The 26781-nt window shown below is 49.7% G+C and overlaps 1 protein-coding gene across 8 annotated transcripts in view; it reads left to right on the top strand.

Moving 5' to 3' along the window:
- The window catches only part of UBAP2L (ubiquitin associated protein 2 like), a 209072-nt gene that overhangs the window by 68335 nt on the left and 113956 nt on the right, over window positions 1-26781 (top strand). For all 8 annotated transcript variants that reach the window (XR_004537187.1, XM_033923051.1, XM_033923053.1 and 5 more), the window contains exons 15-17: window positions 8970-9142; window positions 18765-18954; window positions 21095-21134. Coding sequence is in view for 7 of the 8 variants with exons in the window: in XM_033923051.1 (XP_033778942.1) it covers window positions 8970-9142; window positions 18765-18954; window positions 21095-21134 (403 nt within the window). In the remaining variant the exon portion in view is untranslated. The remainder of the gene's footprint in view (window positions 1-8969; window positions 9143-18764; window positions 18955-21094; window positions 21135-26781) is intronic.

Below are 26781 nucleotides of genomic sequence, written 5' to 3'. Positions count from 1 at the left end.
CTTCTCTGGACCCTTTCAAGTAATACCCTCATCTGCAAGTCTGAATTCTGCTGACTGGCTTGGTGAAAGAGCATGAGGTTATGGAACTGTTCACTTATCACTAACTCATTAGTAAAAAAGTTATTATTAAGGCCCCTCACCTTCTGGGATGTTACAGTAAGAGTTATGGAATTGGTTGGAGATTTAGGGCCTGAGTAGCAGTGGCAGTGATCGTACATTTTTCTTCTCTGATGCTGTAACTTAGCCTCCCATGTTAACTTGGTGCTTGAAAGAGGACAGCAGTCCTGCCTTAAGCTCTGTCATTCTCTGTTGCGTATGCTGCTGGTATGCTTTGTAGAGATCAGTTCAGACCTTGGCTTCTTTATCGTCACTTCAGACTGGCACAGAATGGATGGGCTTACGCTCTTCTGCCAGCAGGTGGAGACTGAGGACACATTGACTTTTGGCAGTAGTACAAGTAGGCTGTGCAGTCCCATCTTCAATCAGTCTGTTTTCAGTCTCCAGCAGGTGGAGGTGGTAAGTCTTTCCTTTGGTTAGTTAGGGCCTGTTGGATCTGATTAGTAGCCTTATTGTCCCTGTTTTTTGTTGCTGGACAGAGCTTGGGGGACCCTTTTGGGGGTCCGTCCGTCCTTGAGGGTACCACACTCTGGATGCCTTCCCCCCCCATTTTCCCCCACCTCCCCAATCTTTTTCTTAGAGGAGCCTCAGCTGTATTCCTTGCCACAAACAGGCAAAGACTACAGTTTTGAGAGTCTGTGGGGTTTGCTCCTTTGTTAAAGTTTTTATTTAAAAAAAATAGTCTTGAGGCAGTGCTGTCTGAAAGGAAGTTTCTAATTACCTTTAATTGAATTTAATTGCTAACCCGTACTTTGTTTTTCCTCCCTAGTGGTTCTCAGTGAGCACTTTTAAAAAGCTGAAAGTGCTCATTGTGCTCGATGCAGCTGGGGTGTGCACGAAGTTCTCTGGCTGCTGCGAGGGGGTATCCTCATCGGCTTCAGGTGCCGGCAAGCAGGGTTTCCCTTCGCACATGCACCGCTTATCAGCTGTAGGCAGTGGGGAAGCCCGGGCTTCCCCTACTGCCCTCACAAGGATTTCCCAGCCACCGATAGTCAAGGAAATAATGTTTCCGTTACTGCCGATAGTGCTGGAGATTCCCTTACCACTACACCTGCTGCTGCCTGCAGTTCTGAATTAGTGGCTGGGCCCATTCAGGCCTCTTTGCTGCTACAGGCCTCGGGAGAGATTTTTTGATGAGCTTTTCTTCATTTTTTATGGGAAGCAACGCCATTTTGCCTGTGGCCTTGGGTGACCTTCCTCCTGTTTTAGAGAGACAGGAACAGTTCTTAGGTGCTGCTTTTGCAACTGCTGTGAATGTTTTTTTGCTGCCAGTGGGGTTTTGCCCCTGATTTTGTTTCAGCCATATAGACTTCTGAGGGTCCTGCTTCTTTCTCGAGGGTCTCCGGATCTTCATGGGGGTCTTTTCCTTCAGCATCTACCCCTGTCCAAATCCCCTCGTCATCTGCCCAGGCCAGTACTTCCCCCCCCCCCCCGGTCCAAGTGTTCATGGGTTGCTTGGAATGAGGAATTTTTCCTAGCTGACCTGGTTTCATCGGATGAGGACTTGGACCTTTTTGTTGACCCTCCTCTTGAAATGTGGATGGTTGGGTTTCAGAGGCACCAATTGGCAAGGATGCTTCGGTTGTGCACATTTTTCATTGGGAAGAGCTACAGGAGCTTATTCTTCAGGTGTCTTTGGTCTTGTGTTTTGAGGAAGAAGCTAAGGACCCACCTCATATTATGGACCCTCTGTTTCTGGGGGATCCGGTTGGCCTCCTGTTTTTTCCTATGCATCAAGATATTTGAGATGTGTTGCATGCACAGTTGAAGACTCCGGACATGCCTTTTCGTTTGGCGCGGTCCATGTTCCGGCTCTATCCCATTTAAGTCTCCTCTGGTTGATGCTGTATTCTCAGCCACTGCTCACAGGCATATGGTACCAGTTGAAGGCGGTTTGGTCTTGAGAGACGCTCAGGACTGTAGAGTTTTGAGGTGGAGTAGAGTTTTGGCGTGGCTGTCCAGACGGTGATTTGTGGCAGTCTGGTGGCCCGGGCTTGTTTTCGGTGGTCTGAGCATGTTCTTGACTGGGAGTCTGCTGACTGGTACTCAGTGGCTAAAATTGAGCTTGGTGCTTCTTATCTTTCTGATGCCATATATGATTTGTTGCGGGCATTTACAAAATCCATGACCCTCGGCATGGTCACTTGTTGTACTCTGTGGCTTCGGCGGATGTAGCCTCTAGATCTAAGCTCAAGTAAATTTCCTTTTTGAGGTTCCTTCCTTTTCAGGGAGGAGTTTGGATAAGCTTGTTCAGACCTTGACTGACTCTAAGGTGCCTTGGCTTTCGGAGGACCTTCTTCACCCGGTGTCTCGAGATGGTGCCACCAGTAGGCATTTGTGTGATTTTTTTTTTTTTTTTTTTTTTTGGCATTGCCCTGGCTAGGGCTCAACTTCTTTCCCTTCCCAGAGGATAATTTTTTCAGCGCATGCAGTCCTTTTGAGAAGCCTGCCAGGGAGGGTCATGACTCCACCAGTGGCTCCACCTCTGCTTGTCCAGTCCAATGACTCGTTTTGGGTCCTTCCCCAGTTCTGGGAGAGCCGGTTTGTGGGATTATTACTGGGAGTGGGCCAAGATCACAACAGATCAGTAATTCATAGAGGTGATTCAGGAAGGCTATGCTCGAGTTTTACCAGCCCTTACCAGATCTTTTTCTCTTTTCTCCTTGTCGGGCAACGTGGAAGAAGCGGGCGTTATCCCAGGACAAGCAGGCAGCATATTCTCACGTATGGGTGATGTCACCGACGGAGCCCCGGTATGGATCACTTTAAAAGTGCATTGCCACTTTAAGACTTTAGAAAGTTTGCGATAGCCCAAACCGCGCATGCTCGAGTGCCTTCCCGACCAACGTAGGGCGTGCGATCCCTCAGTTTCTTAGTTTCCGCGGAGCTAAGAAGTCGTGTTTTTTCAACAGTCATTGAAACTTTTTTCTCTGCTGCTTTCCCACTCTCGCGGACCTCTGACTTTTCAGTCAGATTTGTTTTTATTTTCTTTAAGTTCATTTTAGTTTAAAAATAAAAAAGTAAAAATTTTCTCTCTTTTGCGGGTTCGGCTTGGCGAGGCCTGTTCGATCACCTTGGCCTCGGATTTTAATTTAGCCGAGGCTGTCTTCCCTTCAATATCCCACCTGCAGACGTGTTTAAAAAAATGTGGACGTTGTGCTCGCCCCATCTCAGTGACCGACCTGCATTGCTGGTGTCTCCAGCTTTTGGGACCCGAGCACCGTCCCGAAATCAGTTCCCACTGTTCATCCCTGCAGAAGAGGACTCTCAAGAACCGCCTTATTCAGCAGCGCCTCCTCTTTGGTGTCGAATTGGAAGGCGATTTGACACCGCTGCCAACGTCAGCAGCACTGGCCAAATTGACACCGCACTAATTGACATCGGTGGAATCATCTTTGGTGTCACATACTTCAGTGGGTAAGCCAGCTAAGAAGCCTTTCCCCACACTATCTGGGCCTCGGGTCAAAGCAGCAGTGAGCCAAGTCCTGCCAACCTTGAGGAGGCCCAAGAAGCGCTCCACTCAGATCTCGGTGAGTGCCTCGACATCAGCCTCCTCATCACCGGAGCGTAGAGCCGCACCAAAGGTACCAGCAAAAAAGCCAGCGGTACCGGTGCTTATTCTCAAGCAACAGATCCACGAGTTGCTAAGAGAGGAATTACGTGAATAGTTACAAATGCTGGTGCTGACTCAAACTCTGCCCGTGTTGACACCGATTCCCCCGGTGACAGTCTGGTCTGAGCCCTTGACGCCGGTTGCACCTGCACTGGAGTCTCCATCAGTGCTGCCACTTCTGGCTAGGGAGCCGACGCAGATGACTTCCCAACACCGGTCGTCCTCACCCCAGACATCACCTGAAATGACGTCGGTGCGGTATGGAAAGTTAAAACATCTCAAGCCTTCGACACCGAGTGCTCGGCACCTACCCCGGACAACTCAGGATTTAGATCTATGGTGAAATTCTGATCAAGAATTCTGTCTGAAGATGAGGGTTCTTCAGAAGACGAATCCATTCGCCACTCTTCTCAAGAGGCTCCTCTAGTGTCTGAAAAATCTTCTTTCTCTAAGTTTCTATGGGAGATGTCTGAGACCTTGTCCGTCCCTCTGGAAGCTGATTCTAAAAGATCTAAACAGTTCCTGGATGCTTTGGATTATGATCAACCACCCAAGGAACTCCTCAAGCTTCCCCTCCATGATATATTATGAGAAACATTTTACAAACATTTGGAAATGTCACTTACTATCCCTGTAGCTCCTCGTAAGTTGGACTCTTTGTATAGGGTGGTGCCTATTCCGGCGTTTGCCAAACCTCAACTCCCACACGAGTCTCTCCTGGTAGAATCTACCTTAAAGAAATCCTCAGGGGCTAGTGTGTATGCCTCTGTACCTCCTGGCAAGGCCATGGATCGGTTTGGTAAATGTCTTTACCAAAATGTTATATTAGCCAACCGGTCTGGCAACTATAATTTTCACTTCTCCTTCTACATGAAGCATGTAGTCAAACAAGTTGCCACATTCCAGAAATATTTTCCAGAACGTAAGCTTCCTACTTTCCAGTGTTTTATTTCTGACCTGCTCCAGCTCCGCAAGTACATGGTTCGTTCCACATACGATACCTTCAAACCCACTTCACGTGCTGAAGCAATGTCAGTGGCCATGAAACGTCTGGCCTGGCTTCGGGTTTCTGAGCTAGATGTCAATCATCAAGACAGGTTAGCAAATTCACCTTGTCTAGGGGATGAGCTTTTTGGTCCCTCCATGGACACGGCTACCCAGAAGTTATCTGCTCATGAGACCAGATGGGACACTCTGGTCAAGCCCAAAAAGAAGCCTCCACCTTCTCATCCCTTCAGACCAGCTTCTTCCTATCAGAGGAGGTTTGCTGCAAAACCTGCGACCCTTGTTCCGCCTCAACCCAGGAGACAGACAACAGCAACCAGGTCAGCAGCAAAATCAGCAGGCTATCCCCCAAAAGCCTGTACAACGTTTTCGACGTGTTTCTTCAGAGCATAGCTAACATCGCCGTTCTGCAGACTTTGCCTCAGCCCATTGGAGGCCATCTCCAATCTTTCATAGCTCGCTGGGAGCTCATAACATCAGACCTCTGGGTCCTCACCATCATTCGTCAGGGTTGCACTCTCAATTTTCACACCCTGCCACCAGACCATCCTACAAGAGATTCTGCTTTGGACCCTGCAGAGTCTTCCCTTCTTCTGCAGGAAGTTCAATCCCTTCTGCTGAATGCCATCTAGGAAGTTCCCCTCAATCAGCAGCAGGGATTCTACTCCTGTTACTTCTTAGTTCCCAAGAAGACTGGAGGACTGAGACCCATTCTGGATCTCAGAGCTCTGAACAAATTTCTAGTCAAGGAGAAATTCAGGATGCTTTTCCTCGTCCTGCTTTATCATCTCCTCAATCAGAACAACTGGCTATGCTCTCTGGATCAGAAGAAACCTGTTATGGATTTTATCAATCCATTTGTGGTCAGGCAGCTTCTTGGGCTGAGTCTTCTCTTGTGCCTCTGGTGGATATCTGTAAAGCTGTGAATTGGTCTTCTCTCCATTCCTTTGTTTGCCACTATTCAGGGGCGTTGGGACGCAGTGTTTAGTGATCATGTTCTTGTAGCAGCTTTCGGGGGTCCCACCCATGATGGGTACTGCTTTGGTACATCCCCATCTGTCCTGTGCCAGTCTGCAGGGATGATAAAGAAGGAGAAATTTGGTTATTACTTGCTAATTTTCTCTCTTAGGCCCTCCAGACTGGCACAGATCTTGTTTTATTCGGTGTTTTTTGTTGAGTGTGGTTTTTTTTTCTTTTGTATCTTGTTGTCTTAGTTTTTTATGGAGTATAATAAGAGCAGCGGTGTTTGGTTTGTCTATCTTAGATGGCGAACTGTGGAGACACCTTGAAGGTTCTTGTTCTAATCAGTATCCAACAGTGTCTCCCTGTCCAATCCGGACAACTGCTTTGTCTTTTCCATATGGGAGTGGAGTTGGTGTGTTTATAATTCACGGTTCTTAGTTCCTGCTTGGCTATTTGTCAGACTGATTGTAGCTTGGACTGCATAGCCCACTTGTACTACTACCAAAAGTCAGTGTGTTTTCAGTCTCCATCTACTGACAGAGGAGTGTAAAACCATCCATTCTGTGCTGGCCTGAAGGGACTAAAAGAAAGAAAATTAGCAGGTAAGAACCTAATTTCTCCTTTCTGTTCTGTGATATTAGAGGAAGAGCCTGAGAAACTGTGCTGCTCTGTCCTTTCCCAAGCTGAGTGGCTGAGAGGGGAAGAGAGAATCCTAGCGGTACAGAAGAAATGTGAGGAGAATGGGAGGATTTAAGGGCAGCAGAGGGAGAGCAAGTTACTTGAGGGTTGTGCAGTTTGGATATCAGGAGGGGTTGTGTAAAAGTGGATTCCTTCCTTATCAAGCTGTCAATTCCTGTTGAACCCTCTAATGGAGGATTCTTGACTTGCCAAACCCTGATTTGTTTTCCAGCTGTTTGGAGACGATGTAGATCATATCAATTTACAATAATGTGCCACATGAAACTATTCTGACCTGAGTTATGGAATGTTAGCTTCTGAAAGCTAATAAATAAACATTATATATAGCCTGCCAACAAATATCAGACTTCCTAGAAAACAGGTGAAAACTTGACCAGGCTCAGATATCAGACTTCTAGAAAACAGGTGGAAACTTGACCAGGCTCAATCAGGGTTCATAAGACACCTGAGCACAAAAACCGTGCTAGAGGCAGAACAGGACTCAGTTCTCAAACACCATGCTAAAGGAGAGGAAGTGCTACTGGGATTCCTGGACCTCTCAACAGCCTTAGACTTTGTCCAATACACACTACTAAAATCAAGATGCATGGCCCTAAAGGCCTTAAAGGAAATGTCATGGCTTGGATAGAATCATTTCTTACAAAAAGACTAACAAGGTTAGAATGGCAGGGGAATATAAGCAACTGGAAAGACACAGGGATCAGGCAGGGAAATACAAGCAACTGGAAAGACACAGGGATCAGCCATGTCACCCATGTTCTTCAACATCTTCGTCCAACCACTGGGGAATTTCATCAGAAAACTGGGGTGGGAATGCTACATCTATGTGGACGACATCCAACTGATCATTCCACTAAAGATGCAAAACGTGAAAACTAAACTAAAGATCAAAACACGCCTGGGAAAAATCTTTGGATGGCTCCAAACAAATGGACTAGTAGCCATCAAGGAGAAAACGGAGCTATTACTAATTAACACATGGGGAGGAAATAGCCCAAGCTACCAACTAGCATTGAATGGCAACACCATAAAATCTTCCTTGATTGTGGTGAGAAATCTAGGAGTATGGTTGAACCCAAATCTAGACATGGCAACACTGATCAAACTCTACTGGGTCAGAGGACTGAAACCCTACCTCACCCTCCAAGCAATGTCCAACCTAATAATAACCCTGGTACAGTCAGTCTTCGACTACTACAACACAATCCTATTGGAAATTCCATAATACATGATTAAACAGATTAAAATGGTACAAAACGCAATGGCAAGATTTCTACTGGGAAAATTGAGGCAAATGAGTGCCACCCTGCTACTGAAAGAACTACACTGGCTCCCGATTGAAAGCAGGGTGAAATTCAAGATCCTACTGCTGATGCATAAAATCATTCGTCTCTCTGAACCACAAAATCTAGCGGCCAGACTACATCAGTGCACAATCAGGAACACAATAGGATCTAAATAGACAAAGTGCAGAAGCCCAGAAAACTAGATTCTGAGGAGGAAGATAATTCAAAGATAAACATAAAACACGATACAGATACATACATATAGATTATATTTAGTTGAATAGTCCAATCTCCTTAGGAGGTGTGTAAATATTGTGTTCTTAGCAGCAATAGTAAACCTAATATTAAATGTGAATATACGTAGAACGATTGATTTGATATAAATATATGCATATAAGTAGGATGGTTAATTGTGGCATAATTATACCAGTATTAATAACTCTGTATTGTAACACCACTACAGAAGTCCCTGTAACTCAGTATAAAGCCCTTGTATTGTATAGAGCCCATGTATTGTAACATCTCGTAGAAGCTCTTTGTAACTCTGTATTGTAACACCTCTACAGAAGCTCATGCACACCACTGTGAATTGACTCCCTAGTCATTAGTAGTGGTATAGAAGCTCACAATAAACTATATAGATAGATAGATAGATACACACATACACCTACATACCTTTATTTTTATGGCCACCTATCACAAACTTTTGAGACTTTGCTACAGACTTTTTAAACCCTTGCTACAGACTCTACACTTACTCTTAATTGGCAGGACAGCCTAGGGAAAGCTGTGACTTAATTTCCACTGCTCTCAACCTGGCAATTCAGTAAAGGAAATGTAGTAGAGATCAACATCTTGTGAGCCCTGTCCCTATAGAGAGCAGCAGCTTGTGATTTACCAGTATTGTGCCCCTAGCAAGGGGTGGCAGACATATTGTACAGCTGGCTTTTAGCTGAGCTAGTAGGGCTTGCTTCTGGGCCCAGCTGGTGAGTTAGTACCCCAGTTCAGTATTTCAAAGGGGAAAGCCAGGGTCCTTCAAGAGCTCTCATGGGCTTAGGGGATACATGAAAGGAATCCAGGTTCCTTCCTCTACCTCTGACTGGGCTTGGCTACATGTTGTTTTCTCCCCACACTGCTGAACTAGAAAAAAACAAAAAACCATTAATAAAAAGTCAGGAAAATAAGAAGCAGTCTGATCGGAGTCTGGAGTCTCTGAGGGGCACTATGGTGGTTTGCAAAGAGTGGAATAAGTCAACAGTTAATATCTGCTGTTTTTCTTTGTGCAGATTCCTGCTCTGGCAGTGGAAATGCCTGGTTCGGCGGATATTTCAGGGCTGAACCTGCAGTTTGGAGCTTTGCAATTTGGTTCGGAACCTGTTATTCCTGAGTATGAAGCCACATCTGCTACAAGTGCCTCTGTGACTCAGTCTCAGGGCAGCCTGTATACAAGCACTGCAAGGTACAGTATGATAGAGTGTATGAACAAGATGGGGCAAAAATGGTGAGCCAACAGCAGATATGTAGCCAGACCCTCTAGCATAGTGTCTCGCAAACTTTGCAAAGCCGCGGCACACTAAACTGGTGCCCGTGGCTTGAGGGCACCCAGAAGTGAAAGGACATTGACACGATGACGTCACACGCATGTGGGAAGGCCCTCAAGATGGGGCCCTGAGCCGCCAGTAGGGGGTGTTGGAAGGGTACAGAGAGACGCTGGGGAGGAGGAGAGGCACTGGCACCAGCTTACTGCCTACAGGATGAGGCACGTCCTGTAGGCAGTCAGCTGTCACCTCTCCTGCCCAGCATCGCATGGCACAGCTGGAATCTTGAATGGCACATAGTTTGCGATACATTGCTGTAGCATGAAGGGAACCCTGAATGTGTAATATTGGTGCATGGTATGTCTCAGTTCTGCAGTACTGCCCTCAAAGGAGTTCATGGCATACCAGTAGACCTTTTCTGGCTTTTGTTGTAGCCTTAAAGGGGGGACAGTGTATGCCAGAGGAAATACAATGTCGCTCGTAGATGTGATCAGTTACATCATTATCTGATTTCCTACAGCATTGAACAGCTAATCTTGGATACTGTCTGTCCTCCTTTGCCCTACATTTGGATCATAGGACAGTGGTTGCCAGACTGTAGGTAGTATTAGATGAGGTCACAGAATTAAGGGTACTCTCCCTCCCTCTGGATCTTGACTGTGGCTTGTACTCAGTAATTGCAATTAGCATGGGATATATGAGACAGTGAAGGTTCACAAGCCTTTTCCTATCCTTCTGTATTGGCTGCTGCTGGTGCCTTCATACATTGGATAAGTGGTAGGAGAAGGAAGTGGAGGTCTTCAATTTTGTTTCCCTTATTGTTCAGCTCTAGACCAGTCCAGAACCAGAGTGCAATGTATTGTGTATCCTGTCCTATAAAGCAGTGGTATCAAACTCGTGGCCCGACAGGTACTATTTTGAGGCCCTCTCTATGTGTATCATAATCACAAAAGTAAAATAAAACAGTTTTTTGATCATATGTCTTTACAATATTATTATTAAGACCCAAAAGGAAAGATTTATAAACTATAAAGAGTTTTATCTCATGCAAAATTGTAATTTCTTTAATAAGACATTAACTATTTTTTCCCGAGGCTCTCCAAGTACCTACAAATCCAAAATGTGGCCCTGCAAAGGGTTTGAGTTTGAGACCACTGCTGTAAAGGTATCCTGCATCCTCAGGTGTTCAGGATTTCTCAGTCTTCAGCAGATGGTGATAGCAAACTGGGCCAGAAGCTCTAGGGTGTCTATCTGGAAACCAGATGAGCATGGAATTTAAAAGCTTTGGCTGCCTAAATTAGGAAATAGGTTCTTAATGCCTGACCTTCTTCACCCTTATTTCTCGCTACCTTGACTTGCCAACACTGAATTTCCTCAGTGTAAATTCATCCTCTTCTGTATAAAAATTATTAGTGAGAGAAGATGTTACTGTTGATATTTCTGAAGCAACGGAAGAGGGGGCGCACTCAGTAGAACCTGTGGAGACTGGTGCAGGGTCTGTTCAGAGGGAAGTGTGTCTTTATTTCTATGGCCAGTATTGGTGGGACTCGGTGCTTCAGCTCAGCTGGAGGTACATGGGATATTGTGATAAACTTAGTCCACAGTTGCAGCCTGTATGCCAACTGCCTGAAGCATTTATTGCTGATGGGGGGGGGGGAGTGTGGAGTACCAGCAGTGTGCATAAAGTACTGTTTCTATTGCAGAGACCATTGAAGAATATGAGGTCATAGTGGGACTTACCAGGCTGGTTCATTTGCATGTCATAGATACCCTTCTTGATATATCAATCTGTGTCTCTCTCTCTCCAGAGTCCTGTTTACTTCAGAGATGAAGTGGGAATGTCATCTATTTTAAGTTCAGGCTCCTTGTCTCTGTGTTCACAGCTCAGTGACAGCATGAGCACTGCAACAGCAGCTGTTCCAACAGTTTTGTGTTTTCAGCAGGTTTTTATAAATTTCATCAGATGGAAGGAGAGTGTTTGTCCCCTGAATTTGTACTGCTGCTACACAAGGCTTTAAAAAAAACACAAAAAAAAACCCCAAAACAACAACAAAAAACTCAAGGTCTCAAAGTTGTTCCAGAGCTTCCTGTAGCCTTTGTCCAGTAGTGTACCTTTTTGAGATGCCTCAAACACCTTGGACCTACATCAGCAAATAGGCAACACTTGAAGCCTAGGATTTTTGCTGTCAGGTGTTCTCTCCCATTCTTGCATAGTGAAACCCCTCTATTTTGCATATCTTGGAGGAAGGAGGGCTGAGCTTGCTGCTGTTATTTCCAAGTCCTTGCATGTCTTGGGCATAGAAGACAATGTAATTACAGTGGTGCCTCGCATAACGGACGCCTCGCACAGCGAACGCTGCGCACAACGAACTTTATGTCTTGATCCGTACAACGAGCTTCGTTTCACACAACGAAGTCGCCCGAGCTGCATCCTTCCGCGCAGGCACTGCGCTTAACTGCCCTCTCTCCGCCTGGCTCCCTCTTGCCCCCCCGACTCCCCGACACGATCGGGGCAAAAAGGAGCCCAAGCCCTTTTGCCCTGCCGATTCCCCAACTCCCCACACAATATCGGGCCAGGAGGGAGCCCAAGTCCTCCTGGCCACGGCAACCCCCTAACCCCACCCTGCACTACATTACGGGCAGGAGGGATCCCAGGCCCTCCTGCCCTCGACGCAAACCCCCCCTCCCCCCAACGACCGCCCCCCCCAAGAACCTCGGACCGCCCCCCCAGCCGACCCGCGACCCCCCTGGCCGACCCCCACGACACCCCCAACCCCCTTCCCCGTACCTTTCTGTAGTTGGCCGGACAGACGGGAGCCAAACCCGCCTGTCCGGCAGGCAGCCAACGACGGAATGAGGCCGGATTGGCCCATCCGTCCCAAAGCTCCGCCTACTGGTGGGGCCTAAGGCGTCTGGGCCAATCAGAATAGGCCCGGGAGCCTTAGGTCCCTCCTGGGGGCGGGGCCTGAGGCACATGGGCCCAACCCGACCATGTGCCTCAGGCCCTGCCCCCAGGAGGGACCTAAGGCTCCAGGGCCTATTCTGATTGGCCCAGGCGCCTTAGGCCCCACCAGTAGGCGGAGCTTTGGGACGGATGGGCCAATCCGGCCTCATTCCGTCGATGGCTGCCTGCCGGACAGGCGGGTTTGGCTCCCGTCTGTCCGGCCAACTACAGAAAGGTACGGGGAAGGGGGTTGGGGGTGTCGTGGGGGTCGGCCAGGGGGGTCGCGGGTCGGCTGGGGGGGCGGTCGGAGGTTCTTGGGGGGGGCGGTCGTTGGGGGGAGGGGGGGTTTGCGTCGAGGGCAGGAGGGCCTGGGATCCCTCCTGCCCGTAATGTAGTGCAGGGTGGGGTTAGGGGGTCGCCGTGGCCAGGAGGACTTGGGCTCCCTCCTGGCCCGATATTGTCGGGGAGTTGGGGAATCGGCGGGGCAAGAGGGCTTGGGCTCCCTTTTGCCCCGATCGTGTCGGGGGGGCAAGAGGGCTTGAGCTCCCTTTTGCCCCGATCGTGTCGGGGGGGCAAGAGGGCTTGAGCTCCCTCTTGCCCCGATCGTGTCGGGGAGTCGGGGGGGCAAGAGGGCTTGAGCTCCCTCTTGCCCCGATCGTGTCGGGGGTGCCAGGGACCACACGGAGTCACCCACCGTACCACCCGATTCGGGTAAGCGCAGGTATCGGTGGGTGGCTTATTTGCGGGGGGGGTGCCTTATTTTACATTTTTTTCTAAAAAGGGGGGGCTGTCTTATTTGATGGCCCTGCCTTATCATCGGGGAAACACGGTAGAAAAAAAAAAAAAAATGAACAGTTAAGTCCCAGTTTTTGCCGCTGAGACTCTGCCCTCTCTCACTGTAAAATTAGACTCTACTTAGTCTGTCTTTAAATTTAAAAAATGTGTGTTGTTTTAAAAAACAATTATGTTTTTAGATGTATCTAAATAAAAATAATAACCAAAAATTTATCTTTTTTTATGTCATCTTAGCATATTTTATGCTACAGAACGAATTATTTTTTTTAACATGTATTGTTATGGGAAAACGCGTTTCACATAATGAACTTTTCGCATAACAAACTTGCTCCTGGAACCAATTAAGTTCGTTGTGTGAGGCACCACTGTATTTACTTTTGGACTTGCCTTCAGTTAGCAAAGTTAGGTTCAAAGCAGTGCTTAAGCATCTCTCCAGACCAGCACAGCTTACTGATGGGTAATAGCTTACCATGACCAGCAGGTGGAGACTGAGATATAAACTTTTGGCTGTAGTACAAGTGGGCTGTGCAATTCCAAGTACAATCAGTCTGCTCTTGGTCTCCAGCAGGTGGAGGTGGTAAGCCTGTGCAATTTTCCCTGGTTTAGTGTAGGGCTGTTGGAATTTGTTTAATGGCCTTCTGGTCCCTGTCTGTGGTGCCAGATTGAGCTTGGGGGGACCCTCTTGGGGGGGTCTGTCTGACCTCGGGGGTGTCACACGTGGGTCAAATTCTTTCCCCTTTTCCCACACTTCTCTGAAACATTTTCTATAGAGGTGCCTCAGATGTAAGCCTTGCCACCAATACCGGCAAGGCATATAGCTTAGAGAGCTAGTGGTGTCTGTTCTGAAAAAAAAAATAAAAAATCCTGAGGCAGTGCCGGTCTGAAGAGATCCTTCAATACTTTGTAATTGATTTTTCTTTGTTAATCGGCACTTTTCTTACAGCTAGGCGCACTTTTCTTACAGCTAGGCCGCTTATTGCGCAATGAGCACTATTAAAGGGAAAAAGCGCTCATTCTTTATCACTCTCCAGACCGGTAAAGGTTAATCTTACAAGCGGGTATATATCTAATCATGACCAGCAAGTGGAGACTGAAACAAAACTGTGGAATAGTACATAATAGGTACCTTCACCTTTTCCTATCAGTCTTCTTTCAGTCTCAGCAGGTGTGAAGAGCTGTACCCATCTCCCTTGGTAGGGCTGTTGGAATTTGTTTAGGGATCCTCGTCTCTGTTTTTGTGCCGGATTGAGCTTGGGTGTGTGCCGGATTGAGCTTGGGTGGGCCCTGTTTGGGGGTCCGTCTGACCTCGGGGGTGTCAAAGCTGGTGGGTCTCATGCTGGGTCCCTCCCCCCCTTTTCCTCCACCTCCCCATCTCGGCGTCTGGCATACCTTGGAGTTCTATTTGACACCTCCTTGGGGAAGGTCTTCCTCTCAGAGGCCCAGGTAAGCAAATTACAATCTCAGATTCGCCTGCTTTTGGTGTCCCGGTGTCTTAGGGCGCAGGATTTCCTCCCAGTCTTGGGGTCGATGGTGGCTTCCCTAGATGTGGTGAGGTGGGCGCTGGCCCACATACGTCCTCTTCAGTATGATCTGCTTCAGGGGTGGTCGCCCCAGAGGCACAGTCTGGATTTCCCAATTCCTCTGCGGGGCGTGACATGCTGCAATCTCCGTTAGTGGCTCCAGACCTCTTCTCTTGTTTAGGGGACGAGTCTGGATCAACCACAGTGGGCGGTGCTTCCCACGGATGCCAGTCTCCTCGGTTGGGGAGCTTGGTGTCTAGGTCACTCAGCTCAGTGCACCTGGTCGATCAATGTTCTGGAGACCAGAGTCATCCGTCTGGCGCTGTTAGCCTTCCGCTCCTTCTTGACAGGCAAGTCAGTCAGGGTTCTGTCAGATAATGCCACGACGGTAGCATATGTCAATCGTCAGGGGGGCACGAAGAGCACTCGGGTGGCACAGGAGGCAGCTCTGCTTATGGTCTGGGCAGAGTCTCACCTTCTGGACCTCTCCGCCTCCCACATAGCCGGGGTGGAAAATGTACAAGCGGACTTCCTCAGTAGTCACATGCTAGATCCCGGAGAGTGGTATCTAAGCCCCATGGCTTTTTAGTTGATAGTGCAGTCTTGGGGTCAGCCCCTCATGGACCTGATGGCCATGAGTTTTAATGCCAAAATACCCCGCTTCTTCAGTCGTCGCAGAGATGGTCAGGCCGAAGTCCTGGATGCTCTGGTTTAACCATAGCTGTAGTATGTGTTCCCTCCGTGGCCATTAGTGGGCAGAGTTCTTCTCTGCATTGTTCGTCACCCGAACCTGGTGGTTCTGATTGCTCCGGATTGGCCCCGACATCCATGGTATGTGGATCTGGTGTGGGATCCTCTTCCTCTTTCGCCCAATCTTCTGACTCGGGGTCCCATTCCCATGTTTGATCCGGGTCCCTTTTGTCTTACGGCTTGGCTCTTGAAAGGAGATGCCTAGGTAAGAAGGAGTATTCAGATAAAGTGATCTCCACTCTCTTGGGGTCCTGGAGACTTTCTGCATCTCGAGCTTATGTGCGGGTTTGGCACATCTTTGAGGATTGGTGTAGGGCGCGTGGAGTGGTCTCTTTTCGCGCTTCCCTGCCTAACATCTTAGAATTCTTGCAGGATGGCCTGGACAGGGGCCTGGCTTGGTCTTCTCTCCGGGTTCAGCTGGCGGCCTTGTCGGCCTTTCATGGGTTGTTACGAGGTCAGCAGCTGACTGCCATTCCTGATGTCGTTTGCTTCTTGCGGGCGGCCAAATTGCTCAAGCCTCCCTTGCGGCCGTCGGTTCCCTCTTGGGATTTGAATCTGGTCTTATCTTGGCTGGTGTGCCCCCCCTTTTTGAGCCTTTGGGCGCCTGCTTGTTGAAGGACCTTACTCTTAAGGCGGTCTTCTTGGTGGCTATTACTTCTGCTATACGTGTTTCAGAGTTGCAAACTCTCTCTTGTAGGTCTCCCTTCTTGGAGTTTTCTAGGGAGTGGGGAGTGTTGAGGCCTGTTCCTTTCTGCCAAAGGTAGTTTCTCCTATTTATGTCAATCAGGCAGTGGTCCTCCTGGTGTTGGGTAGTCGGGAGGGATCTTCTGAGCAGAAGCTGCGCAAGCTAGATGTCTGTTGGGTTCTTTGCACTTATGCTCAAAACTAAGGTGTTCTGGGCTGGGACTAAATGCAGGTCTTGAGTTTTGTGGCAGTGATGATCAAGCACATATGAGACCATTGTAGTTGTTGTTAGAATGCTGATCATCCCAGACGCAGACCTTCACACTGTCACTTTTGGCCTGGTGGCTGAATACTTAGTACCTAAGCAAAGGAATGCATCTAGAGTCTTCACAGTGGGTGATTGTCACAACAGATGTCAGTCTGACCGGATGGAGAGTCGGTGGCTCAGGGCCAATGGTCTCCCTCTGAAGAATATTGGCCATTAGTCTGGAGATGAAAGAAATTCAGCAACCTCTGCTGGCCGTTTGGTGGTTGTTTCAGGGTAAGGTCATGGTTGTGGCCTATGTCAGCATGAAGAGTGCATCAGTAAGACAAGAGCCTGCTCACTTATTCAGCTGGGCTATCTTACCTCCTGGCACTTTCAGTGGTAGCAGGCTCTCTAAATGTTCAAGCAGACTTTGTGCAGGCATATGTTAGGGTATGGGTCATGCATTTGATGTACTGGCTTTCTTTGATATAAACAAAGCTGTTTACATATTATATACTTGGGTTCATGAGCTAAGCTTTTAAATTTGTTTTATGCCTTAGGCAAAGGATGGTTAGGTGACTTGCCCAGGATCACAAGGAGGGGCAGTGGGAATGGAACCTGGTTTCTCTGATTCTCAGTCCAATGCACTAGCCATAAGGCTACTCTAGTAATTTGGAGCTGTTAGAGGAAGCCTCCTACCATTGGGGCTTCCCAGTCATGAATTTGATGGCATTAAAGTGAAACGAGAAGGTTCTTTGCTGCCTCAGTAATCAGTAAGGTAAGAGGTTAGCTAGCCTGGATGCACTGGTACATCAGTGGTCTTGTAATGGGATCCTTTGTGTTTCTCCCACTTCTTCTTGGCTGGCTCTTGATCATTTCATACCATGAATTGGTGGTTTTTGAGACACCAGACTAGCCCAGGTGGCCTTGGCACATGGACTTGGTCTGCTTTCAGGTGAAGGATCCTCTCAGGCTTTCTTAAGAGAGAGGCTGCCTGGTTGAAGAGCAAATTAACCCTTTAAAGGACAAGGCTAAGGCATAATGAATATCTAGCTGCAGTGATGTGGACTGTCAGGCATAGAACTTCAGTGGCATGTGTGAGAGTTTGGAGGTTCTTTGAGGCATGGTGCTTGGAACCAGGTGCTGCACTGTTCTGAGCTATCTTGCCACAAATTTTGGCTGTTTTTGCAGGATGGTCTTCAGAAGGGATTGGCTGTCAGTTGTGTGAAGGTTCAGGTAGTAGCACTGTTCTGTTTTAGGGCAGCTGCAGAGTGCCATTCTAGCCTCAGCCAGATGTTGTTTGGTTCTTGAGGGTTGTCATATCTGTGTCTCCAGTGCAATTAGTGGAGAAAACTTAATTTGCAGAACTCTGAAAGTCTGCCCTTTTTTTGGTGGAAATATTTAGCCATGAAGGTTACAGAGCTTCATTCATTTTTCCAAGGCAGGGAAAAATGCTTGAGTACCTGATTGTAAAAACCGCTTAGATAACCTTGATAGGCGGTATATAAAATCCTAATAAACTTAAATTTAAACTTAAACTTTTGATCCTTTCTCAGAAGAGCATGTCCATCTTTCATCTGAATCAGGTGGACTCTTGCTTTCCTTTCGCCAAAAGAATTGTGGAGGGGATTTTGGGACTTTCCATACTGTTAATGATCATTGGGTCTTTCTGTAGTATCTGGAGATATTTAATTAAGTTAGGCTTTTTGTACTGTTTATAGGTCCTAAAATAGGTGAGACTGCTGAAGAGGCTTTGAGGCAGGTTGTCTTGGTGTACCTTCTGAAGGGGTATTAGCCTCCTCAAGGCTTGAGAGCCCATTCCATCAAAAGAGTAGTCCCTCTAGTGGAAATTTGCAGGACTGTACAGTTGTCATTGACCATCCTTGCTCTATACATTGCTGTCCCAAAGGCAGCATCCTATGTGGCTTAGAAAAAAAATTCAAGGTTTGCCTGGTTAGATGAGGTACTTTGTTTCATCCTATTCATTCTGGATTGGTATTACCATCAATTAAAAAGGAAAAATATTTTTCCTGTTTTCCTTTAGTTCTCTGACCATTACAGTCCCTGCTGCAGGTGAAGCTTGTGTTGTGTTTAGAGTTAGTGCTTTGAGATCTCTTCCTGTAGTGGGGACTCCAGTGGGTTTCTCGTGTGGGCTGATGGGAGGATTCATTTCCTTTTTGCATTGGGGGGGGCGGGTGCTGTCTATATATTATCAAAAATCCTGATTGGGTTTATGCGGCATGGTATTTTATATGGGGCATGGCTTCACAATTTGTTCTCTGTCTCTCTCTGCTGGTAGAGGGGCATAATCTATTCATTTTGTACTGATTTGGTAGGACTCGAGGAAAGAAAACTCACAGGTAAGAAACTTTCTTTTATCACATGGGCCACATGAATTTTCAAGTGCAAAACTGGGGTCATATTGGATAAAAGCTTGGAGCAGTGTTTGGTTTATGGAGACATTCCAATGAGCCTTGAAATTTGTCCAGTAGAGGCGTGGTGGTGGTCTCTGTTGTATTTGTGAACTGTCTCTGTAATAAGCATGTGACTGGGAAGATGTGCTGATAAAGCAAAGAATGTTCTATCTTTCTCTCCCTCTTTAGTGAATCATCATCTACAATTTCATCTAATCAGAACCAGGAAGCTGTGTACCAGAATGTCAGCATCCCAACAGCAACATACACATCTCCAAGCAGTACTCAGGAACCACTGTATGAGCAGAGGTCCACACAGACCCGGCGGTACCCCAACTCCCTCTCTTCGTCTCCCCAGAAGGACTTGACTCAGGCCAAGGTATCTGACAAAAGTGCCTTAATCCTCTCCTCGTATCAGGCATGACTAGATCTGTTCTATTGCTGATCCTGTGTCCTGGTGGTTGTAAATGTATTTATTGCTCTTATCCTTCACAGATGAAAGGAAAACTCTAGGCAGTGTTAATAGTGGGTAGGGTTCCAGCCATGGAATTTAAAGTGTCAGTGGGATAAGCAGAGTCTTTCATTTTGGAAAGGTGAAATTTGTTCCCTGCTCCTCTTCCGTGTTGTCCAGTGCTAGAGAGATGACCAGCATGAAAAGTTGAAGGCTGAGTTGCAGTGATTCTGTCTAGCCGTGGAGAGGGTGCATACAGGCCCTGATTCTCCAAAAGTGCGTCCCGATTTTAGGCAGCTGTAGGCGTCCTACAGCTGTCTAATCAGCCAATCGGGATGCATTTAAAAAAAAAAAAAAATGCTCCCCAGGCAGGCCGCCTATATTGAAGGCGAGGCCCGCAAGACACCTAGGCCCTGATTCTGTATAGGACACCCGGGAGAGGCGTCCTATTCAAAATCGGCCTACACTAAAACCCCAATTCTGTAACCGGCGTCCATGTTACAGACGCTGGTTAGAGAATCGGGTTAGATTAGACACGGCCCGCTACACTTATCGCGGCAAGGGATCTCTCTACCACTATAAGTATAGCGGGCCGTGGCCTGTTCAATCGGATGCCCCCCCCTCTGACACTACCGACCGCCCCCCCCCCCCCGAAATTACCGATCTCCCTCCCACCCCAACACTACCTGATTGGCCAATCAGACCTTAGACTTAGTGGGGATGGGCGGACCCGCTATGCCTAAGGCCTGATTGGTCCAGGCTTCTAGAGCCTGGGCCAATCAGGCCTTAGGCTTCGGCGGGATGGGCCGGGAAGGGGCGAGCCCGCCTCATTTCGACGAGGCGGGCTTACCGGCTGGACGGGCAAGAACCGTCTGGCCTGAAGAACAGGTTAGTTTGGGGGTTGTTAGCGCCGGTGGGGGGTGCGTCTTCGGGCAGGAGGGATTGGACACCTCCTGCCAGCGATCGGTAGTGTCGGGGTGGGAGGGAGATTGGTAATGTTGGGGGGGGGGCGTTGGTAGTGTCGGGGGGGGGGGCGGTCGGTAGTGTCAGAGGGGGGGGCATCCGATCGGCAGGCCGCGGCCCGCTATACTTATAGCAGCAGAGAGATCCCTTGCCGCGATAAGTATAACGGCTGCATCTACTTACAATGTAGACCAGCATTTTGCTGGCCTACATTTTAAGGTTTCTTCCTCTACTAGGGAGACACGTAGGGCCACCTAGGTTCGCCTAAGGCCCTTAGGCGAGCTTAGGCGTCTTGCAGGTCTCCCTAGGCTCCCGGAGGCGCCTTCAGGCCTGCCTGGGGAGCATTTTTTAAAAAAAACGTGCATCCCGATTGGCTGATTAGACAGCTGTAGGACGCCTACAGCTGCCTAAAATCGGGACGCACTTTTGGAGAATCAGGGCCAAAGAGCATAAGCATTGCCATACTGGGACAGACTGAAGTTTCATCAGTGCCAGTATCCCGATTCCAACAGTGGCCAATTTTAGGACCCAAGTACCTGGCAAGATTCCAAAAGAGAAAAGCAATGAATTCCAGAGTTTAGAAAACAAATCGGAGAAAGAATATTTCTTCTTGCAATGTGTATTTAAATCTTCTACGTAGTAGCTTCATCGCATGCGTCCTAGTCCTAGACAAGCGATTCACATCTACCCTTTCCAACCCACTCAGTATTTTATAGACCTCTATCACATCACCCCTGAGCTGTCTCTTCTCCAAGCTGAAGAGCCCTAGCCACTTTAACCTCTCTTCATAGGGAAGTCATCCCATCCCCTTTATTGTTTTTGCCGCCCTTCTCTGTACCTTTTCTAATTCTGCTACATCTTTTTTGAGATGTAACCAGAATTGAACACAGCATTCAAGGTTCAGTTGCACTATGGAGTGATATAAAGGCATTATAACATTCTCATCTTTGTTTTCTATTCCTTTCCTAATAATTCCTAACATTCTAAGCAGAGATTAGTGCCAATCCCTTCTCTCATTAACGGTAATAGGTTGCAATTACTTTATTGGTGAACTGAATATAAATCAGACATTGAGCTGATATTAGCAAACTTTCTCTCTTCATAGAATGGCTTCAGTTCTACACAAGTGACACCAACAGTGGAAGGTGAGTTGAGGCACTGTTAGAATGCTTGATGGTCTTTTCATATACTGTATGTTAAATGTGTGCTCTGAGACATGAGGGTAAGCTACAGTATGCTGATTCCTGCCAGCTTCTTCCTGTGAGGTTCTGGTCTATCGTCCCTCTTTGGTGTTTTAGTCCTTGAAACTTGTGGTGTGAAAGAATGTTCATTGGATATTGTTTGCCACTCGTGAGGAATCAATTTTTGCTTTTTCACTGCTGAGTGTGCCATGAAGGAAGTGATTTCAATTTAATCTCTTCTGGTGTTTCCCCCTGATGGAGTCCTTGAGGGCAAAATATGGCCAAGTCAAGCTATCTTTTGTTGCTTATATTAATAACTGTTCTTTAGCACTCTCCAGACCAGTAGAGGTTAACTTTACGAATGGGTATATATCTAATCATGACCAGCAGGTGGAGACTGAAAACAAAACTTTGGGACAGTATATACTATCCTCCCTTCTCTATTTCCCTCAGTCTTCTTTCAGTCTCCAGCAGGTGTTGAGTGATCTGTACCCATCTCTCTTGGTAGGGCTGTTGGATTTTGTTTAGGGGTTTATTGTCCCTGTTTTTGGCCGGACGGAGCTTGGTCGGGCCCTGTTTGGGGGTCCGTCCGACCTCGGGGGTGTCAAACCCGGCGGGTCACGAGCGGGGTCCCTCCCCCCACTTCCTCCACCTCCCCACATTTTTTTAGAGGAGCCTCAGCAGTAAGCCTTGCCCCCTAAGTCAAGCAAGGCATATTGCTTCGAGAGCCTGTGGAGTCTGTTCTGTAAAAAAAAAAAAAAAAATAAAAAATCCTGAGGTAGTGCTGGTCTGAAGGGTTGTTTCCCTTTAAGAAAACTGTATTTTACTGTATTTTTTCATGTAACCAGCACTTTTTTATAGCTAGGTCGCGTCTGGAGCAATTGTGCCCTTCTCCGGGGGAGTAGGCCACAATTTTAGTCCAGCCGCGAGGCACTCGCGGCCGGCCTGAACTCGGCGGTTTGGGTCGGTGAGGTGGTGGAGCTCCGTCGGCAGCGGCTGCAGGCGCCCAGAGCTCCCCGCCGATGGTGCCTCGCGAGTCGGCTTGGAGCAGTGGGGAAGCCCGGTCTTCCACAACCGCCCACGGAGGGATTCCCCGAAGGATTCCCTCTCAGCTGATTTTTTGACAGCTGATGCCGGCTTGCCTGCTTTAGCGGCTGAGACTATTCAGGTTTCTCAGCCGCTTCAGGCTATGGAGGGAGCTTTTTTGGCGGGAAAACCGCCATCTTCTCTGTCTGGCCCCTCCATTTTGTCTGCAACCTCAGGTGACCTTCCCCCTGTATGGCGAACACAGGGGCAGGTTTCAGCATGGACCCCTGCTGGGGCAGGGAGTCCCTGGGGACCCCCAGGGGTTTTTTGCCCCCAATTTATTTTCTTTCTTTGTGCGGACTTTTGGGGGTCCCACGTGCGCCTGGGGGGTTTCGGGGGGGGTTTCCCTCCGCGCCCCCTATGGCTTTGCCTCCCTCTTTTCGTTTGGCGTCCCCTCTTCCTCCTCCCTCATCCAAGCGCCCGCGGGGGGGCTTGGATTGCGAATTGGTGGGCGGAGGAGCGTGTTGGCCTGGTTGAGGACCTGGCTGCTTTGGCGGGCTTCCAGGATCCTCTAGAGGGGACGCCTGTTGGCAGCGGGGCGGCGGGTTTCCCGTCTTCCAGAGCAGATGCGTCCGTGGTGCGCTTTTTTATTCAGAGGGATGAGCTTTTAGACCTGTGTAGCAGGTCTCCTTGGTGCTGCATTTTTGCAGTGGCGCCGCCGGAGACCCCGCGTATGGGGGCCCCTCTGCTTCAGGGGGTCTGTCCTGGTTCCCGCTCTTTTCCTGTGCGTCAGGATTTGCGGGATTTTGTGTTGGCGCAGTGGCCTATGGGCGCAGTTTCGTTTGGTGTGCGCCTTGGCTCTTGGGTATCCCGTCCCGGAGGGAGGTAGGGCTACCTTAATTTCGCCAATGGGGAACGCGGTGGTCTCGGCACTTCCTAAGCGGCATACCGTGCCTGTTATGGACGGTTCTGCTCTTAGGGTCTCGGAGGCGCGTGCGTTAGAGACTCTTCTTAAGTATGATTTTGATGTCTCTGCCTTTGGGGTCCAGGCGGCTGTTTGTGGGGAGCTAGTCGCTCGCGCCGTGTTTCGGTGGGCTGAGCGTGTCCTGGATCGGGAGTCTGATGACTGGTCTCTAGTGGATCAGGAGGTAGCGAAGATTGCGATGGCTGCCTCGTTCCTCTCAGATGCTCTTTATGACTTGGTGCGGATTTCGGCTAAGTCTATGGCATGGCCGCGCGGCGTATTTTGTGGCTGCGCGCTTGGGCGGCGGATTCTGCGTCCAAAGCTAAGTTTACTAAAGTTCCCTTTAGGGGGTCTTTTTGTTTGGAGAGGAATTAGATGAGTTGATTCAGACTCTGACGGACTCGAAGGTGCCCCGTCTGCCTGAGGACCGTGCCCGCCCTGCGTCTAGGTGTGGGGCTGCCCGGGGGCGTTTGCGGGAATTTCGCAAGTATCGCCCGGGGCGTGGGGCTGCTTCTTTCCCGGCTCAGGATTTTTCCCGGGGTCGGTTCTTCCAGCGCATGCAGCCCTTTCGGGGGGCCCGTCGGGGGGCAGGGAATCCCTCCGCCGGTTCCCCCGCTTCCCGTCCTGCGCAATGACTCCTTGCCGGCGCCCCCTTTGGTTCCGGTGGGGGCCCGGCTGCGCAAATTTTTCCCCAAATGGGCCGAGATCGCGTCCGATCAGTGGGTCCTTGAGGTGGTGCGGGACGGTTACGCTCTGGAGTTTACCCGCTCTCTGCCGGACCTTTTCCTCGCTTCTCCATGTCAGACTCCATGGAAGACGCAGGCTTTTCGTCAGACCCTTCAGCGTTTGCTAGATCTCGAGGCAGTGGTGCCGGTGTCCCCTACGGAGTGGGGCACCGGCAGGTACTCCATTTACTTTGTGGTGGCCATAAAGGAGGGGACCTTTCGGCCCATCCTGGATTTGAAAGGGGTCAACAGAGCTCTCAAGATTCCGTCTTTCCGCATGGAAACGCTGCGGTCGGTCATTCTGGCGGTTCAGCCGGGGGAGTTTCTTACGTCTCTCGATCTGACGGAGGCCTACTTGCAGGTTCCACTTCGGGCCTCTCATCAGCACTTCCTTCGCTTTGCGATCTTGGGGCGGCACTTTCAGTTCTGTGCGCTTCCCTTTGGTCTGGCCACGGCTCCTCGGACGTTCACCACGGTAATGGTGGTCGTCGCGGCAGCCTTGCGGTCGGTGGGCATCCTGGTTCACCCCTACCTGGACGACTGGTTGATTCGGGCAAAGTCGTTGCAGGAGAGCTCCCGGGTTACGGCTCGGGTGGTGGAGTTTCTCCGGTCGCTGGGCTGGGTGGTCAACCTTTCCAAGAGTCGGTTGGTCCCGGCTCAGCGTCTGGAGTGCCTTGGGGTTATGTTCGTCATCTCCTTGGGGAAGGTCTTCCTTCCAGAGGCCCGGGTGAGCAAATTGCAATCTCAGATTCGCCTGCTTTTGGCGTCCCGGGGTCCTCGGGCGCGAGATTTCCTCCAAGTCCTGGGGTCAATGGCGGCGTCCCTGGACGTGGTGAGGTGGGCGCGGGCCCACATGCGTCCTCTTCAGTATGCTCTGCTCCGGAGGTGGTCTCCCCGGAGGCAAGATTTGGATGTTCCGGTTCCCCTGCGAGGCTTGGCGCGCTGCAGTCTGCGCTGGTGGCTCCGGACCCCTCACCTGGTTCAGGGGGTGGGTCTGGATCTCCCGCAGTGGACGGTGCTCCTTACGGATGCGAGTCTCCTCGGTTGGGGGGCTCAGTTTATGGGCCACTCAGCTCGGGGCACCTGGTCCGCGGAGGAGGCCTCCTGGTCGATCAACGGGTTGGAGACCAGAGCGGTCAGGCTGGCGCTGTTAGCTTTCCACTCCCTTTTGCTGGGCAAGTCGGTCAGAGTCCTGTCGGACAATGCCACGGCGGTGGCTTATGTCAATCGTCAGGGGGGCACCAAGAGCACTCCTGTGGCGCAGGAGGCGGCTCGGCTCATGGTTTGGGCGGAGTCCCATCTTCTGGACCTCTCGGCTTCTCATATAGCCGGGGTAGAAAATGTTCAGGCAGACTTCCTCAGTCGTCACTTCCTGGATCCAGGAGAGTGGTTTCTCGGCGCCGGAGCGTTTCGGTTGATAGTGCAAGATTGGGGGCAGCCCCTGATGGACCTGATGGCCACGAGTGGCAACGCCAAAGTGCCCCGCTTCTTCAGTCGTCGCAGGGAAGGGCTGGCCGAGGGTCTGGATGCTCTGGTCCAGCCGTGGCCAACGGAGGGGCTGTTGTATGTGTTCCCTCCTTGGCCGCTGGTGGGCAGAGTGCTTCTTCGCATTGTTCACCATCCGGGTTTGGTGGTGCTGGTGGCTCCGGATTGGCCTCGACGTCCGTGGTATGCGGATCTGGTGAGGCACCTGGTGGCGGTTCCTCTTCCTCTGCCTCTCTCGGACGACCTTCTGATGCAGGGTCCCATTCCCTTGTTCGACCCGTCTCTCTTCTGTCTTACGGCGTGGCTCTTGAAAGGGGTCGCCTTAGCAAGAAGGGATTTTCAGACAAGGTGATCGCTACACTGTTGGGGTCCCGGAGGCTTTCTACCTCTCGGGCTTATGTGCGGGTTTGGCGTCTCTTTGAGGAATGGTGTCGGGCGCGGGGAGTAACCTCTTTTCGCGCTTCTCTGCCTAACATTCTAGAGTTCTTGCAGGATGGCCTGGATAGAGGCCTGGCTTGGTCTTCTCTCCGGGTTCATCTTGCGGCCCTGTCGACCTTTCGAGGGTTGGTGTCAGGTCAGCGTTTATCGGCTCTTCCTGATGTGATTCGGTTTCTGCGGGCAGCCAAGTTGCTTAGGCCTCCCCTACGGCCCTCGGTTCCCTCTTGGGATCTTAATCTGGTTCTCTCTGTTTTGGTGCGCCCGCCTTTCGAGCCCTTGGACGACTGTTCTTTGAAGGACCTTACTTTGAAGGCGGTCTTTTTGGTGGCCATTACTTCTGCTAGGCGTATTTCTGAGCTGCAGGCTTTCTCTTGTAGGGCTCCCTTCTTGGAGTTGTCTAGGGAGCGGGTCGTCTTGCGGCCTGTTCCTTCCTTTCTGCCGAAGGTTGTTTCTCCTTTTCATGTCAATCAATCGGTGGTTCTCCCGGTCTTGGGTGGTCGGGAGGGCTCTTCTGAGCAACGGCAGCTGCGCAAGTTGGATGTCGGTCGGGTCCTTCGCTCTGATGTGTAGCGGACCCAGGAATTCCGGAAGTCCGATCATCTCTTTGTCCTCCTGGCTGGTCCTCGTCGGGGAGCTGGCGCTTCTAAGGCTACTATTGCGCGCTGGATCAAGGAGACGATTGCTTCCGCTTATCTTCTGAAACAGCAGCCTGTTCCGGAGTTTCTCAAGGCTCATTCCACTCGGGGTCAGGCGGCTTCTTGGGCTGAGTCGTCGCTCGTGCCTCCGGTGGATATTTGTAAGGCTGCGGTTTGGTCCTCCTTGTATTCTTTTGTTAGACATTATCGGGTAGATGTTCAGGCGCGTCGGGACGCGGTGTTCGGTGAGCGTGTTCTGGTATCGGCCCTTCGGGGGTCCCGCCCGTGAGAGGGACTGCTTTGGTACGTCCCATTCGTAAAGTTAACCTCTACTGGTC

The sequence above is a fragment of the Geotrypetes seraphini genome, chromosome 16 (assembly GCF_902459505.1).
Source record: "Geotrypetes seraphini chromosome 16, aGeoSer1.1, whole genome shotgun sequence".
In the NCBI taxonomy this organism is placed as follows: Eukaryota; Metazoa; Chordata; class Amphibia; order Gymnophiona; family Dermophiidae; genus Geotrypetes; species Geotrypetes seraphini.
Note: the sequence above shows the minus strand (reverse complement) of the source record. Positions and strands in the feature narration are given on the sequence as shown.